Source organism: Scyliorhinus torazame, chromosome 9 (assembly GCF_047496885.1).
Source record: "Scyliorhinus torazame isolate Kashiwa2021f chromosome 9, sScyTor2.1, whole genome shotgun sequence".
Classification (NCBI taxonomy): domain Eukaryota; kingdom Metazoa; phylum Chordata; class Chondrichthyes; order Carcharhiniformes; family Scyliorhinidae; genus Scyliorhinus; species Scyliorhinus torazame.
Window position 1 is genome coordinate 266807779 of NC_092715.1, and position 13812 is coordinate 266821590.

The 13812-nt window shown below is 46.3% G+C and overlaps 1 protein-coding gene across 10 annotated transcripts in view; it reads left to right on the forward strand.

The window, feature by feature from the left end:
- The window catches only part of c9h5orf63 (chromosome 9 C5orf63 homolog), a 45151-nt gene extending 31545 nt beyond the window's left edge, over positions 1–13606 (forward strand). For 7 of the 10 annotated variants that reach the window (XM_072517436.1, XM_072517437.1, XM_072517433.1 and 4 more), the window contains 3 exons: positions 3912–4041; positions 4808–4900; positions 13246–13606. In XM_072517436.1, the coding sequence (XP_072373537.1) occupies positions 3925–4041; positions 4808–4900; positions 13246–13425 (390 nt within the window). In that variant the 5' untranslated portion in view covers positions 3912–3924 and the 3' untranslated portion in view covers positions 13426–13606. Of the gene's footprint in view, positions 1–3911; positions 4042–4807; positions 4901–5026; positions 5177–13245 lie in introns of all 10 variants that reach the window. The other 3 variants (XR_011949234.1, XM_072517432.1, XM_072517440.1) reach the window with 3 other exon arrangements.
- The last annotated feature ends 206 nt before the right edge of the window (positions 13607–13812 follow it).

The window sequence follows — 13812 nt, forward strand, 5'->3', positions numbered from 1 at the left end:
CCACGCCGTCCGACCTTCGCGACCCGCGCCGTCCGACCTTCGCGACCCGCGCCGTCCGACCTTCGCGACCCGCGCCGGACGACCTTCGCGACCCACGCCGGACGACCTTCGCGACCCACGCCGTCCGACCTTCGCGACCCACGCCGTCCGACCTTCGCGACCCACGCCGTCCGACCTTCGCGACCCACGCCGTCCGACCTTTGCGACCCACGCCGTCCGACCTTCGCGACCCACGCCGTCCGACCTGCGCGACCCACGCCGGCCGACCTGCGCGACCCACGCCGGCCGACCTGCGCGACCTACGCCGGCCGACCTTCGCGACCCATGATTTTCTTTCACCTTTAATGCGCGAGGTCAGCCTGGCTGTATAGTTGAGAGTAGCGAAGAATGAGAAATGACCTCATTGAAACAAGCATTATTCTCTCAGGACTCTGCAGAGCAGATTCAGAATGCAGTTTTCCTCAGATGGGAGGTTCACATTACAATGCGACGATTTTAGACATAGATAAGGAAGAATTACTTAACTCAAAGTATTGTGAATCTTTTTAATCTCTAAAATTCACTATTAAAGAGAGTTCTGCAGGCTCAGCCGCTGAGCATGTTCCAGACAGATGCAGGAAGACTGAATCGAATTTTTAAAAAAATCTCTTCCTGGGTCAGCGCACTGACGTCAGGAGGAGGCATTGTTTCTCTCTGGGCTCTGGGCGTACGCACAGATGAGCGGGCACGCATGCGCCGCGCACCCGCATTTTTAAAGCTGGTTGCGGCAGTCATGTTTAAAACCGCTCAGAGCGGCATTTTTAAAAGCAGTCTGCTACGGCCATTTTGCCTGAATTCCCGGGCTGGGGAGATCCTGGGGCCAAGTCTACCTTGGTCATTACGGCTGTGAAGATCTCAACAGGCAATGTGGCTTTTTCCTGATATCTTCTATCAACTTATCAGTGACAGAGAAAAACCTTGTGTTTACCTCTTCATACAAAAATCCTTTGTTACACTCAAGCTGGTCTTTATGTGGCTGTGTTTGAAATGCAGATCATACTTTTGACAAAATGATTACTGTGGTTTTTTTTGTAGAGTCAAAGAGGCTTGATTTTAAAATTAACAGCAATCGCAGAATGGTCCCAAGAAGGTAGCATTTTATTTTAACTCCAGCATGTACAGTGGTAGCAAAGTTGTAGGTCGTAAATTCACATTGGCGTGAAATCGATTTCTGGGCCTCCTGCTTTATTCTCGCACCATGCCCGCCATCAAACACACTAACTAGAGCTTGGGAGAATTCCGCCCCAAATTTATGCCACTTTGCCATTTCATCGATATCGATTGAGAAAATAGTAGATAGAATTACATCTATAAAGCACGGTGGCACAGTGGTTAGCACAGCTGCCTCACAGCTCCAGGGATCCACGTTCAATTCCGACCTTGGGTGACTGTCTGTGTGGAGTCTGCCCGTTCTCCCCCATGTCTCTGCGAGGGTTTCCTCCGGGTGCTCCGGATTCCTCCCACAGTCCAAAGATGTGCGGGTTAGGTGGATTGGCCACGCTAAATTGACCCTTAGTGTCAAAAAGGTTAGGTGGGGTTGCGGGGATGGGGGTGTGGAGACGTGGGCCAGGATTCGTTGCCTATGCTAATTATCCTTAAGAAGGGGACGGTGAACGACCTTCGTGAACCACTGTTGTTGATTGATGGGTAAATATTAGCCAGGTCACCAGGAACAACTCCCCTGTTCTTCAAAATGTAACCATGGGATCTTTCATGTCAGCTGAGAGGACAGACGGGGGGGACGGGTCTCATATTAACATCCGACCTGAAAGGCAGCACTTCTGACAGTGTAGCACTCCCTCAGTACAACAATGAAGAGTATCAGCCTATTGGTTTTTAAATGAGATGGGAAGAGTGCTATCCACTGAATCAAGACTGCCACCTTAAGTATTGCAAAATATTTTGCACACTTGTTCACTTTGTAGTCAAAATGCTCCAGCTGGACAGCACGGTGGCGCAGTGGGTTAGCACTGCTGCCTCACGGCGCCGAGGTCCCAGGTTCGATCCCGGCTCTGGGTCACTGTCCGTGTGGAGTTTGCACATTCTCCCCGTGTCTGCGTGGGTTTCGCCCCCACAACCCAAAGATGTGCAGGGTAGGTGGATTGGCCACGCTAAATTGCCCCTTAATTGGAAAAAATGAATTGGGCACTCTAAATTTATTTTTTAAATGCTCCAGCTGGTACTTTTCACAAAAATAAGTTTGAGTCCAAAACAGGTTTCCTGTCTTGGACTGGTGTACATTTTCTTTGTTCGGGTTATTATGAGCTTTCTAAGATTGTTATGTTTTGGCATGTTTTAATTTAACATGTGACATGTTCTGAGGACTGTCTGACAGGATCTTGGAGGGGGAGTGCCGTTCCAGGCAGCCGCCACTATGGTACACACAGGAATGTAGTGGGAGCTTGCTTCCGGATTGAAACAAACAAATTCACGAGGGATTGAAATGAGGCTGGAAGATATGCCCAGCTTGTGATGGAGGGAGAATCTCTGGAGAGAAAAAAAACCTCACTGTGAAAGTTCTGAGATTAAAAGTTCTCAGCTGAGAGAAGAAAATAACCGAAGTAAACCCTCAAGCTAAGAATCACTGTAGACTGGTTCTGGAAGAATGGAATGTCTGCTTAAAGGACATATATTCATGAAGTGTGTTTTTAGTTGTGCTAAAAGAAAAATGGAATGTTCTATTTTATAGTCAGCTTGATAAACAGAGTTAAAACAGGTAGATCCATCCTGAATATAGTAAGTATAAGTTGTCTATATCAATACTGTTTAGTCAATAGTTCTTTTGGACTTTTGTTACAGTGAAACATGTTTTGTAATTTCTCCAGCTATTAATTGGAAGTTCAAATTTCTTTTTACAAGTTAATCAATCTCTGCAGAGATTGTAACAAAACGTATGGACAAGGACTTTCGCTCCTAAAGCTTTTGTTCTAGCCATTGGGCTGGAACAGTGGTGGGGTGTAAATGACACACACTGCTATTCATGCACAAATTGCCTGCCGTTTTCAGGGGACCAAGTACATTATGAGTTGTGAATCTCCAGAACTTGCTGCTCAGTTTATCCCTCGATTGCTTCACACAAACAACATTTCACCCTCAGCCTTCTAGTTATTTTTAAGAACTTCCTGGATTAATGGCCTATTAAACTTGCCATGGAAGTGACATTTAGTGATTGACAGCACATGCATAAGTTTCAGTAGTCTGATAATTGTTAATGCAATGTCAATCTATCTTTATGGTCTAGATAGGGACTAGGGGCTTTTCACAGTAACTTCATTGCAGTGTTAATGTCAGCCTACTTGCGACAATAAAGATTATTATTAAAGATTGTTATTATTAAATTAGTTGTGAAAGTTTGTTCCCATAGATAGAATTTTAAAATATCAAATTCTTTCCTTTCCTTTGATTCTTTTCTCATCTCTCAATTCAATCTTCCTTTCCCTCTCTTTATTTCTCTTTCGGTTGCTGATTTGACTCTAATTCACCAGATTTCCTTCTCCGTTGGGCCTCTGTAACTCTTATCAATCCTTCAATCTCATTGATTAAGGAGTTAGACTGCAGGTTGCGTCATTGGCTGAGGTCCCAGATGTCCTGTTGACCTCACGGCTCACATCCCCAGTGAGTTACAGTGCAAAAGGGTCCCAGGTTTTAAGGCGGTGGGATAACTAATGGGGCACGTCAAAAGATGACTCACTCCAGGAGTATCTGGGCCACTTAGAATTTTTGGGATTTCACAGAACCTATTTCCTGCCCAACCTGTGGAAATAATTATTACAGCAACATATTCACATACAGGGCGGAGGATTTGGCGAAACATGTTGTATTATTGATCAGTAAATCAATGCACAATCTAATAATATTTTAATTACTTTCAGAGACACTGGAACGATGTATTTGCTTCACTATTTAAACCTGGGACAATCATCAAAATCTGTTTTAGAATTGTTATTGCGAAGAATGTCTACACACAGCAAAGATTTGCCAGTTTTAACACTGTTTACCAAGGTACAGTACAGGCTGATTATACTTCCAAGAACCGTGCAGCACAGAAGGCCATTTGGCCCATTCATGCCTGAGCCAGCCCTTTGAAAGAACGATCCAATTAGTCCCACTTCCTAATCATTTGGACGGATAATGGATTAAAATGGAACTTCAATCTTCCACCAGATATTTGAACGATGGGTGTGTGAGCTAAATGGGATTTCTGGTTTGAAAGAGGAGAACGTGGCACACATTTTAAATTACGCTCTCCTAATCTGACTGATTGGTAAACCCACCTCGAGAAATTGATAATCTGTTCTGGGGCAGAGGGGAAGCGTTGATTTTGGCCAAGTAGAACCAGCTTTCCTTTGAAATCCAGTTGAATACAGGGCGAGGATGGGAGACTGGTCTTCATTTCGCGATCACAGGCGGCAGCGACCCAAATTGAACCACATGAACTTGGTTGTAAGCTTAAAAAAAAGAAAGATTCCTCTTACCTTAGCCCTCACATATTTTAAACAAAATTAAAAAGGGAACAATTGAATTCTGCCCTTTAGTCCTGTCTCTCACTGGTCAGCAGCCTGTGGTGAAGATCCTCATTTGTAAATCATTTTGAAGACATTTGCTCAAAAGTGCAAATCATCATTGTTAGTATTCCAATAATGCACATCCAGTTCGGGGAAAACTCATGGACAATATAGTTTCAAGTAAACGTTTAACTCACTGGACTATTTTATTGTATTTTAGGGAAATAGTTACTAACACACGGGTTGAATTTTTATATCCTCAGGATTCTTGCACACTTTGCGAAGAAGCCAAGGAGGAACTGGAGCCATACAGACACAGGGTACGAAACCAGATACAAAATTCAACATCAATCCGGGTTCGATAATCATTTACTTTGCTTAAAGTATTCATCACCTTCAGTGGGGTGCGAGTTTTAGACAGTTGTTAATCAGTTGAAAAGAGAGACGTGTTGCCAAAGTTTTTTTTTTCTTGCACTCAACAGGACAAACACGACAATGCCAAATTTCAAAAGATCGCAACAATTGATGCTATGCGATAAAAGGGTTCTGATAGAGTTGACTTGCCAGCCAAATTAGCCATGGTGTTGCGTTGGAGAAAGCAGCAAGGAACTATGGCTTCCCCAAGCTCCCTGGTAATCGCAAAAAGGCTCAAGGCTTGAACCTATTCCTTTTGCTTGCAGAGAATGGGTCTCTGCTTATGAATGTCACTGTCGGGATTGTTCAGTAGGTGCTCCCTAGTTATGGAATCACATCTAGCAGTAAACAATTGTTCATAATGTTCTACACATGCGGTTATCAACTCACTTGTACATAAAGTTATATTTTTCCTTTCCAAAGTGGATTTAGCATCTTCCATTAGATTTCAATATAGAGGGGGTATCTCTGGAATACAATGAAATTCCAATTTTCTTTTTTAAAAAAAATAAATTTAGAGTAGCCAATTCTTTTCCAATTAAGAGGCAATTTGGCGGGGCCAATCCACCTACCCTGCACATCGTTTTGGATTGTGGGAGTGAGACCCACGCAGACACGGGGTGAATGCGCAAACTCCACACGGACAGTGACCCGGGGCCGGGATTGAACCCGGGTCCTCGGCGCTGTGAGGCAGCAGTGCTAACCACTGCGCCACCGTGACGCACTAAAACTTCCAATTTTCATTAATTCACGGGATATCTTTACTTTCAAACATTGGGACTTTTCATCATGAGTATGGTGGCGTAGTTATATGACGAGTAATCCTGGGCTAATGATCTTGAGACAGGAGTTCAAATCCCAAATGCAGCAGCAAGGAAATTAAAATCCAGCTAAATAAATCCAGCTAGTCGCCGTAATAGAGACTGGGTTATCATAGAACCCCATCTGGTTCACTAATGTCCTTTAGGGAAGGAAATCTGCCGTCCCTACCCACCTCCACCACCCTTTCAGGCAGAGTTCCAGATTCCCACCCTCTGTGTGAAAAGGTTTTTTCTCCAGATCACTCAAAACCTCCTGATCTTAAACCATGCCCCCTGATGATTGACCCGTCTACTGAGGGGAAAAGTCCCTTCCTATCTATGTCCCTCATAATTTTGTACACCTCAATCCAGTCCCCTCCGCCTCCTCTGCTCGAAGGAAAACAGCCCCAGCCCAACCAGCCTCTCTTCATAGCTCAAATGCTCCAGCCCAGGAAACATCCTGGTGAATTTTCTGAGCCCTTCTAGTACAATTACATCTTTCCTCGAGTGTAGCAACCAGAACTGCACACCGTACTCTAGCTGTGGCCGAACAAACGTTATATGCAGCTCCATCGTCACCTCCCTGCTCTTATATTCTATACCTCGGCTAATAACGGCAAGTATCTCAAATGCCTTTTTAACCGCCTTATCTACCTGTCCTGCTGCCTTCAGGGATCTTTGGACATCCCAAGATCCCTCTGTACCTCCAGTCATCCTGCTGTTCGTTGTCCTCCCAAAATGCACCACCTCACACTTTCCAGGGTTAATTCCCTTTGCCACCTGCTCCGCCCGTCTGACCAGCCCGACTTTATCGCCCTGGAATTGAAAAGGATGAGAATTTTAAAATTGAGTTGTGGGAGCAGCAGCCAGCGTAGGTCAGCGAGCGCAGGGGTGATGGGTAAACGGGACCTGGTGTGAGTTAGGATATGGGCAGCAGTGTTTCGAATGAGGTTACATTTACATAGGGTGTAATGTTTGAGGGTGGCCAGGAGAGTATTGTGTTCAAACTGCAGTCTGATGAGAATCCTGGACACTTTGGCCATGACTGCAGTATTTTTAAGTTGCACTGTGCTGTTTTAGTAACGTAGTAAAGTGTTTTATTTGCTTTGTTGGCTTGATGTGCTGCTTGGTAGATCTCCCTTTCCTTTCGTAGTTAGACATTTTGACACACTTTCTGAATCCCCTTCCTTGTCCAGGATTTAACATTGTTAAATCCTGGACAAGAAAAACGATGGAAAATTATAGGCCAATTAGCCTAACCTCGGTTGTTGGCAAGAATCTAGAATCCATCGTTAAGGATGAGATTTCTAAATTCTTGGAAGTGCAGGGTCGGATTAGGACAAGTCAGCATGGATTTAGTAAGGGGAGGTCGTGCCTGACAAACCTGTTAGAGTTCTTTGAAGAGATAACAAATAGGTTAGACCAAGGAGAGCCAATGGATGTTATCTATCTTGACTTCCAAAAGACCTTTGATAAGGTGCCTCACGGGAGACTGCTGAGTAAAATAAGGGCCCATGGTATTCGAGGCAAGGTACGAACATGGATTGACGATTGGCTGTCAGGCAGAAGGCAGAGAGTTGGGATAAAAGGTTCTTTTTCGGAATGGCAACCGGTGACGAGTGGTGTCCCGCAGGGTTCAGTGTTGGGGCCACAGTTGTTCTCTTTATATATTAACGATCTAGATGACGGGACTGGGGGCATTCTGGCTAAGTCTGCCGATGATACAAAGATAGGTGGAGGGGCAGGTAGTATTGAGGAGGTGGGGTGGCTGCAGAAAGATTTAGACAGTTTAGGGGAGTGGTCCAAGAAATGGCTGATGAAATTCAACGTGGGCAAGTGTGAGGTCTTGCACTTTGGAAAAAAGAATAGAGGCATGGACTATTTTCTAAACGGTGACAAAATTCAGAATGCTGAAGTGCAAAGGGACTTGGGAGTCCTAGTCCAGGATTCTCTAAAGGTAAACTTGCAGGTTGAGTCCGTAATTAAGAAAGCAAATGCAATGTTGTCATTTATCTCAAGAGGCTTGGAATATAAAAGCAGGGATGTACTTCTGAAGCTTTATAAAGCATTAGTTAGGCCCCATTTAGAATACTGTGAGCAATTTTGGGCCCCACACCTCAGGAAGTACATACTGGCACTGGAGCGGGTCCAGCGGAGATTCACACGGATGATCCCAGGAATGGTAGGCCTAACATACGATGAACGTCTGAGGATCCTGGGATTATATTCATTGGAGTTTAGGAGGTTGAGGGGAGATCTAATAGAAACTTACAAGATAATGAATGGCTTAGATAGGGTGGACGTAGGGAAGTTGTTTCCATTAGCAGGGGAGACTAGGACCCGGGGGCACAGCCTTAGAATAAAAGGGAGTAATTTTAGAACAGAGATGAGGAGAAATTTCTTCAGCCAGAGAGTGGTGGGTCTGTGGAATTCATTGCCACAGAGGGCGGTGGAGGCCGGGACGTTGAGTGTCTTTAAGACAGAAGTTGATAAATTATTGATTTCTCGAGGAATTAAGGGCTATGGAGAGAGAGCGGGTAAATGGAGTTGAAATGGGCAGCACGGTAGCATTGTGGATAGCACAATTGCTTCACAGCTCCAGGGTCCCAGGTTCGATTCCCGGCTTGGGTCACTGTCTGTGCGGAGTCTGCACATCCTCCCCGTGTGTGCGTGGGTTTCCTCCGGGTGCTCCGGTTTCCTCCCACAGTCCAAAGATGTGCAGGTTAGGTGGATTGGCCATGATAAATTGCCCTTAGTGTCCAAAATTGCCCATAGAGTTGGGTGGGGTTACTGGGTTGTGGGGATGGGGTGGAGGTGTTGACCTTGGGTGGGGTGCTCTTTCCAAGAGCCGGTGCAGACTCGATGGGCCAAATGGCCTCCTTCTGCACTGTAAATTCTATGAAATCTGCCATGATTGAATGGTGGAGTGGACTCGATGGGCCGAATGGCCTTACTTCCACTCCTATGTCTTATGGTCTTATGGTGTTTCCCTCACTCCCTATTTGTTCCAGTTGATTTTTCGCAGGCTGCCTCCTCAGACTCAGCCATCTGTTTTGCTATTTATACAGATTGCTTTCAGTTTGCATTCAATTTCTGGATTACCCCCTGAAATAAGACCTTTCTCTTTCAACGTTGGCTCACCGGACTGAGTATACGGCTTGGTGTCATATTTGCTTTTGTAATGTTCCTGCAAAGTATCTTGGGACATTTTGCTACATTGAAGTTGTTACATAAACATAAGTGGTTGTTGTTACACAGAGAGAGCCATTTGGCCCAACACATTTGTGCAAGCTCTTTTTTTTTTTTTAATTGTTTTTATTAAAGCTTTTTTCAAACAGAATTTTTACATAATTAATAACAGAAAAATAAACAAAAAATATTTAACAAAACTAGGTGGCTGTTATCACTATACAAAAAGAAAATATACATTAAATAAACAGTTCCTCCAGCTGGGCCCCCCGACCCCCCCCCCCCCCCCCGACCCCCCCCCCCCCCCCCCCCCCCCCATTGCTGCTGCCGACAATTACTGCTCCCCTAGAAAGTCCAGGAACGGTTGCCACCGCCGGGAGAACCCCAGCAAGGACCCTCTCAAGGTGAACTTTATTCGCTCCAGGCTGAGGAACCCCGCATGTCGCTAACCCAGGTCTCCACACCCGGGGGATTCGAATCTCTCCACATTAACAAGATCCGTCTCCGGGCTACCAGGGAGGCAAAGGCCAGAACCTCGGCCTCTTTCGCTTCCTGCACTCCCGGATCCTCCGACACCCCAAATATCGCTACTGTTGGACTCGCCTTCACCCGAGTGTCCAAAATCCTGCCAGAATTCTTTGAGCGCCAGGCATGCCCAGAACATATGGACATGGTTCGTCGGACTCCCTGATCACCTCGAGCACCTGTCCTCCACCTCAAAGAACCAGCTCATTCTCGCCGTCATCATGTGAGCCCGATGCACCACCTTAAACTGAATTAAGCTGAGCCTGGCACACGATGAGGAGGAGTTCACCCTGCCCAGGGCGTCGGCCCACATGCCCTCATCCAGCTCCTCACCCAGCTCCTCCTCCCACTTTCCCTTCAGTTCCTCCTCTGAGGCTTCCTCCGCCTCCTGCAGCTCCTGGTATATGTCCGACACCTTCCCCTCCCCTACCCAGATGCCAGATACCACCCTGTCCTGTATTCTTCGAGGAGGTAGCAACGGAAATGTCCCCACCTATTTTTTGAGAAAGTTGCGGACTTGGAGGTATCTGAAAGCATTTCCCGGGGGCAGGCTAAACTTCTTCTCCAGCGCCTTCAAACTAGGGAAAGTCCCATCTATAAACAGGTCTCCCATCCTTCTAATGCCTGCCCTGTACCAGCCTTGGAACCCCCCGTCTATCTTGCCCGGAGCAAATCTATGGTTGTTCCGTATCGGGGTCCACACAGAGGCCCCCCCCTCCTTCCTGTGCCTCCTCCACTGACCCCAGACCCTCAGTGCCGCCATCATCACCGGGCTTGTGGTGTATCGTGCCGGCGAGAACGGCAGCGGTGCCGTTACTAGTGCCCCTAGGCTGGTGCCTTTGCGTGACGCCGCCTCTAGTTGCCCCCATGCCGACCCCTCCTCCATTACCCATTTCCTAAGAAGGATTTGGGGATGAAGATGGGGAGGCATTGAAAGACAAAGAGGAACCTGGGGAGAACCGTCATCTTCACAGTCTGCACCCTTCCCGCCAGGGAAAGTGGGAGCATGTCCCACCTTTTAAACTCTCCCTCCATCTGCTCCACAAGCCGAGATAAATTGAGCCTGTGTAGGGCATCCCAGTTCCTGGCCACCTGTATACCCAGGTAACAAAAGCTCCTCTCCACCATCTTGAGCGGGAGCTCTCCCAGTCTCTCCTCCTGGCCCCTAGCATGGATTACAAACAGCTCACTTTTCCCCACGTTCAACTTGTACCCCGAAAAGCTCGCAAAGTCCCCCAGGATCCGCATGACCTCCCCCATCCCCTCTACCGGGTCCGAAATATACAATAGCAGGTTGTCTGCGTAGAGGGAAACCTGGTGCCCCCCCCCGGACCAGACCCCCTCCAGTTCCCTGAAGTCCTCAGCGCTATGGCCAACGGCTAAATCGCTGGCTTTGAAAGCAGACCAAGGCAAGCCAGCAGCACGGTTCGATTCCCGTAACAGCCTCCCCAAACAGGCGCTGGAATGTGGCGACTAGGGGCTTTTCACAGTAACTTCATTTGAAGCCTACTTGTGACAATAAGCGATTTTCATTTCATTTTAATTGCCGGGGCAAACAGCGGGGATCGGGGGCACCCCTGCTTCGTCCCCCGGTGCAGCCTGAAATACTCCGACCTCGCCGGTTCATGGACACACTCGCTACAGGGGCCTGATACAGTAGCTTGACCCACCCTTTGAATCCCTCCCCGAATCCAAACCTACCTAACGCTTCCCACAGGTACTCCCATTCCACCCTGTCAAAGGCCTTCTCCGCGTCCACTGCAGCCACTACTTCTGCATCCCCTCCTTCTGAGGGCATCATAATATTCAGGAGCTTCCTCACATTTGAACATAGAACATACAGTGCAGAAGGAGGCCATTCAGCCCATCGAGTCTGCACTGACCCACTTAAGCCCTCACGCCCACCCTATCCCCTTAACCCAATAACCCCTCCTATCCTATTTGGTCACTAACGGCAATTTGTGTTTGCCTGCCCTTGCCGAAACCTGTCTGGTCCTCCTCAATCACTCCCGGGACGCAGTCCTCTATTCTGGTAGCCCAAATTTTTGCCAGCAGTTTGGCATCCACATTCAGGAGCGATATCGGCCTGTAGGACCCACATTGAAGCGGATCCTGTTTGTGCAAGCTCTTTAACAGAACCATCTGGGTTAGTCCCATTCACCTCTCTCTTTCGCCATAGCTCTGCAAGTTTTGTCCTTTTTGAGTTAAGATCCAATTGCCTTTGTGATGTTGTCCTAGTTATAGATTATTTTAAGTGCTGGGGGCCCCCCATCTTAGCCATACTCTTTAACCTGTATCCCCCCCCACTAACAGCTGCTCCTTTCCCAGCAATTTTGTACCTTTACGTTCCTCATTCACCGTCCTTTTGAGATTAAGTAGCTCGCAGCTTCGTCAAGGTGCAGGCAGGGTGTTCAGCGGTTTGCCACATCGTCACTTGCCCCCCCAAAATATTGTTCTGGTTCTGGTGAAAGATCCCCCGTTTCAGAAAGTAATTGATCCTTCTCTCGCTCAGCCACTGGCCAAGCAGCTCTGGGATTTGCTGCTTTTTATCGTTTAGTGTTGTGCTTTTTCGTGCCCTGCTGTGCAATTGGCACCAGCTGTATTAGAATCAACCCAACTGGTCAATTGGGTCCGCAGCTTTAAACTAAACAGAACCTACAGCACGTTTCCTGGCACATCAGAGATAAAAATGAGGTAGTTAATTTTGAACAACAGCGCTGAAAACTCTTCCCCAATCCCTCTCTATCCACCCTATCAAATCCTTCAGTGGTCTTAAAGCGCCTCAATTAGACATTAGATATTACAACATTACCGCGCAGTACAGGCCCTTCGGCCCTCGATGTTGCGCCGACCTGTGAAACCAATCTAAAGCCCATCTACACTATTCCCTTATCATCCATATGTTTATCCAATGACCATTTAAATGCCCTTAATGTTGGCGAGTCCACTACTGTTGCAGGCAGGGCATTCCACGTCCCTACTACTCTCTGAGTAAAGTACCTACCTTTGACATCTGTCCTATATCTATCTCCCCTCATTTCAAAGCTATGTCCCCTCGTGTTAGCCATCACCATCCGAGGAAAAAGGCTCTCACTGTCCACCCTATCCAATCCTCTGATCATCTTGTATGCCTCTATTAAGTCATCTCTTAACCTTCTTCTCTCTAACGAAAACAGCCTCAAGTCCCTCAATCTTTCCTCATAAGATCTTCCCTCCATACAGGCAACATCCTGGTAAAAAAATCTTCTATATTCGAGGAAATGCAAGCCTTGTCTATGCAACCTGTCTTCCTATCTTTACTCTTGATTATATAATGAATTTTACAGCACAGAAAAAAGCCATTTAGTCTGTTCTGTGTCAATGTTTCTGCTCGACACAAACCTCCCCTCACCTTGACATCATCAGCATATCCTTCCGATCCTTTCTCCCTCATGTGTCCATCTAATTTACCCGAGATAATTGTGATGTTGCTTTAGGTAAACAATATGTTCATGAGTAAGTAGCCAGGATGTAAACCATGTGACCAACAGACGTTGAGGGAGCTTTCAGTTTAGCTAGTGGCATTTGGTGTGAAGGAGCTGCAGCCGTACTCTCCTGTTAACAATAGCTGTTGAATCCTTATAGTAATCCTGTCCGCTGAGCAATGCTGTACTACAGCTTTGGATAAGCTGAGCCTATGTTTAGTTTACCAGTCCTGTGTGAGACTGGTACATTTGTAGTAGGCAAACATAGAAATGCAACAATAATGACTGTGAATATCTTTTAACTCTTAGTTCATGCTGCAGGAAGTAGACATTACTGTTCCAGAAAATTCTGTCTGGTACGAGAGGTACAAGTATGACATTCCGGTCTTTCACCTGAATGGACAGTTCTTGATGATGCACAAGGTAAACTTTAAAATCCTTGAGAAAAGACTAACTAAACTGGAAGAGGAATCGAATCAAAGTGCATGAGGATTCGAAGTGCCACTTGGAACAAGGAAATGTATCAATTTTCCCATCTGTATCAAGACCAAGTTCCTGTGTGCAGTAAATGCTTGTAAAAGTCATTTTACATTTCAAATACTACAAGGCAAAATAAATCACCTGAATGTTATTAACTGTTTACGGTCACATTAAACATTGTTGGATCCGGTTGAATAATATCATTTCTAATGATCAGAAACTATCAAACTATTCATTTGTGAACATTTACGCATAAAGGACAGCCCTCTCCTAAGACAATCCTTAAAACCTACCTCTTTGACCAAGGTTATAGTCAGCTGACCTAATATGTCCCCATGTGGTTTGGGGTCGCATTTTGCTTGGTAATCACCATCTTAACTGTGCTCTCTAATTGTA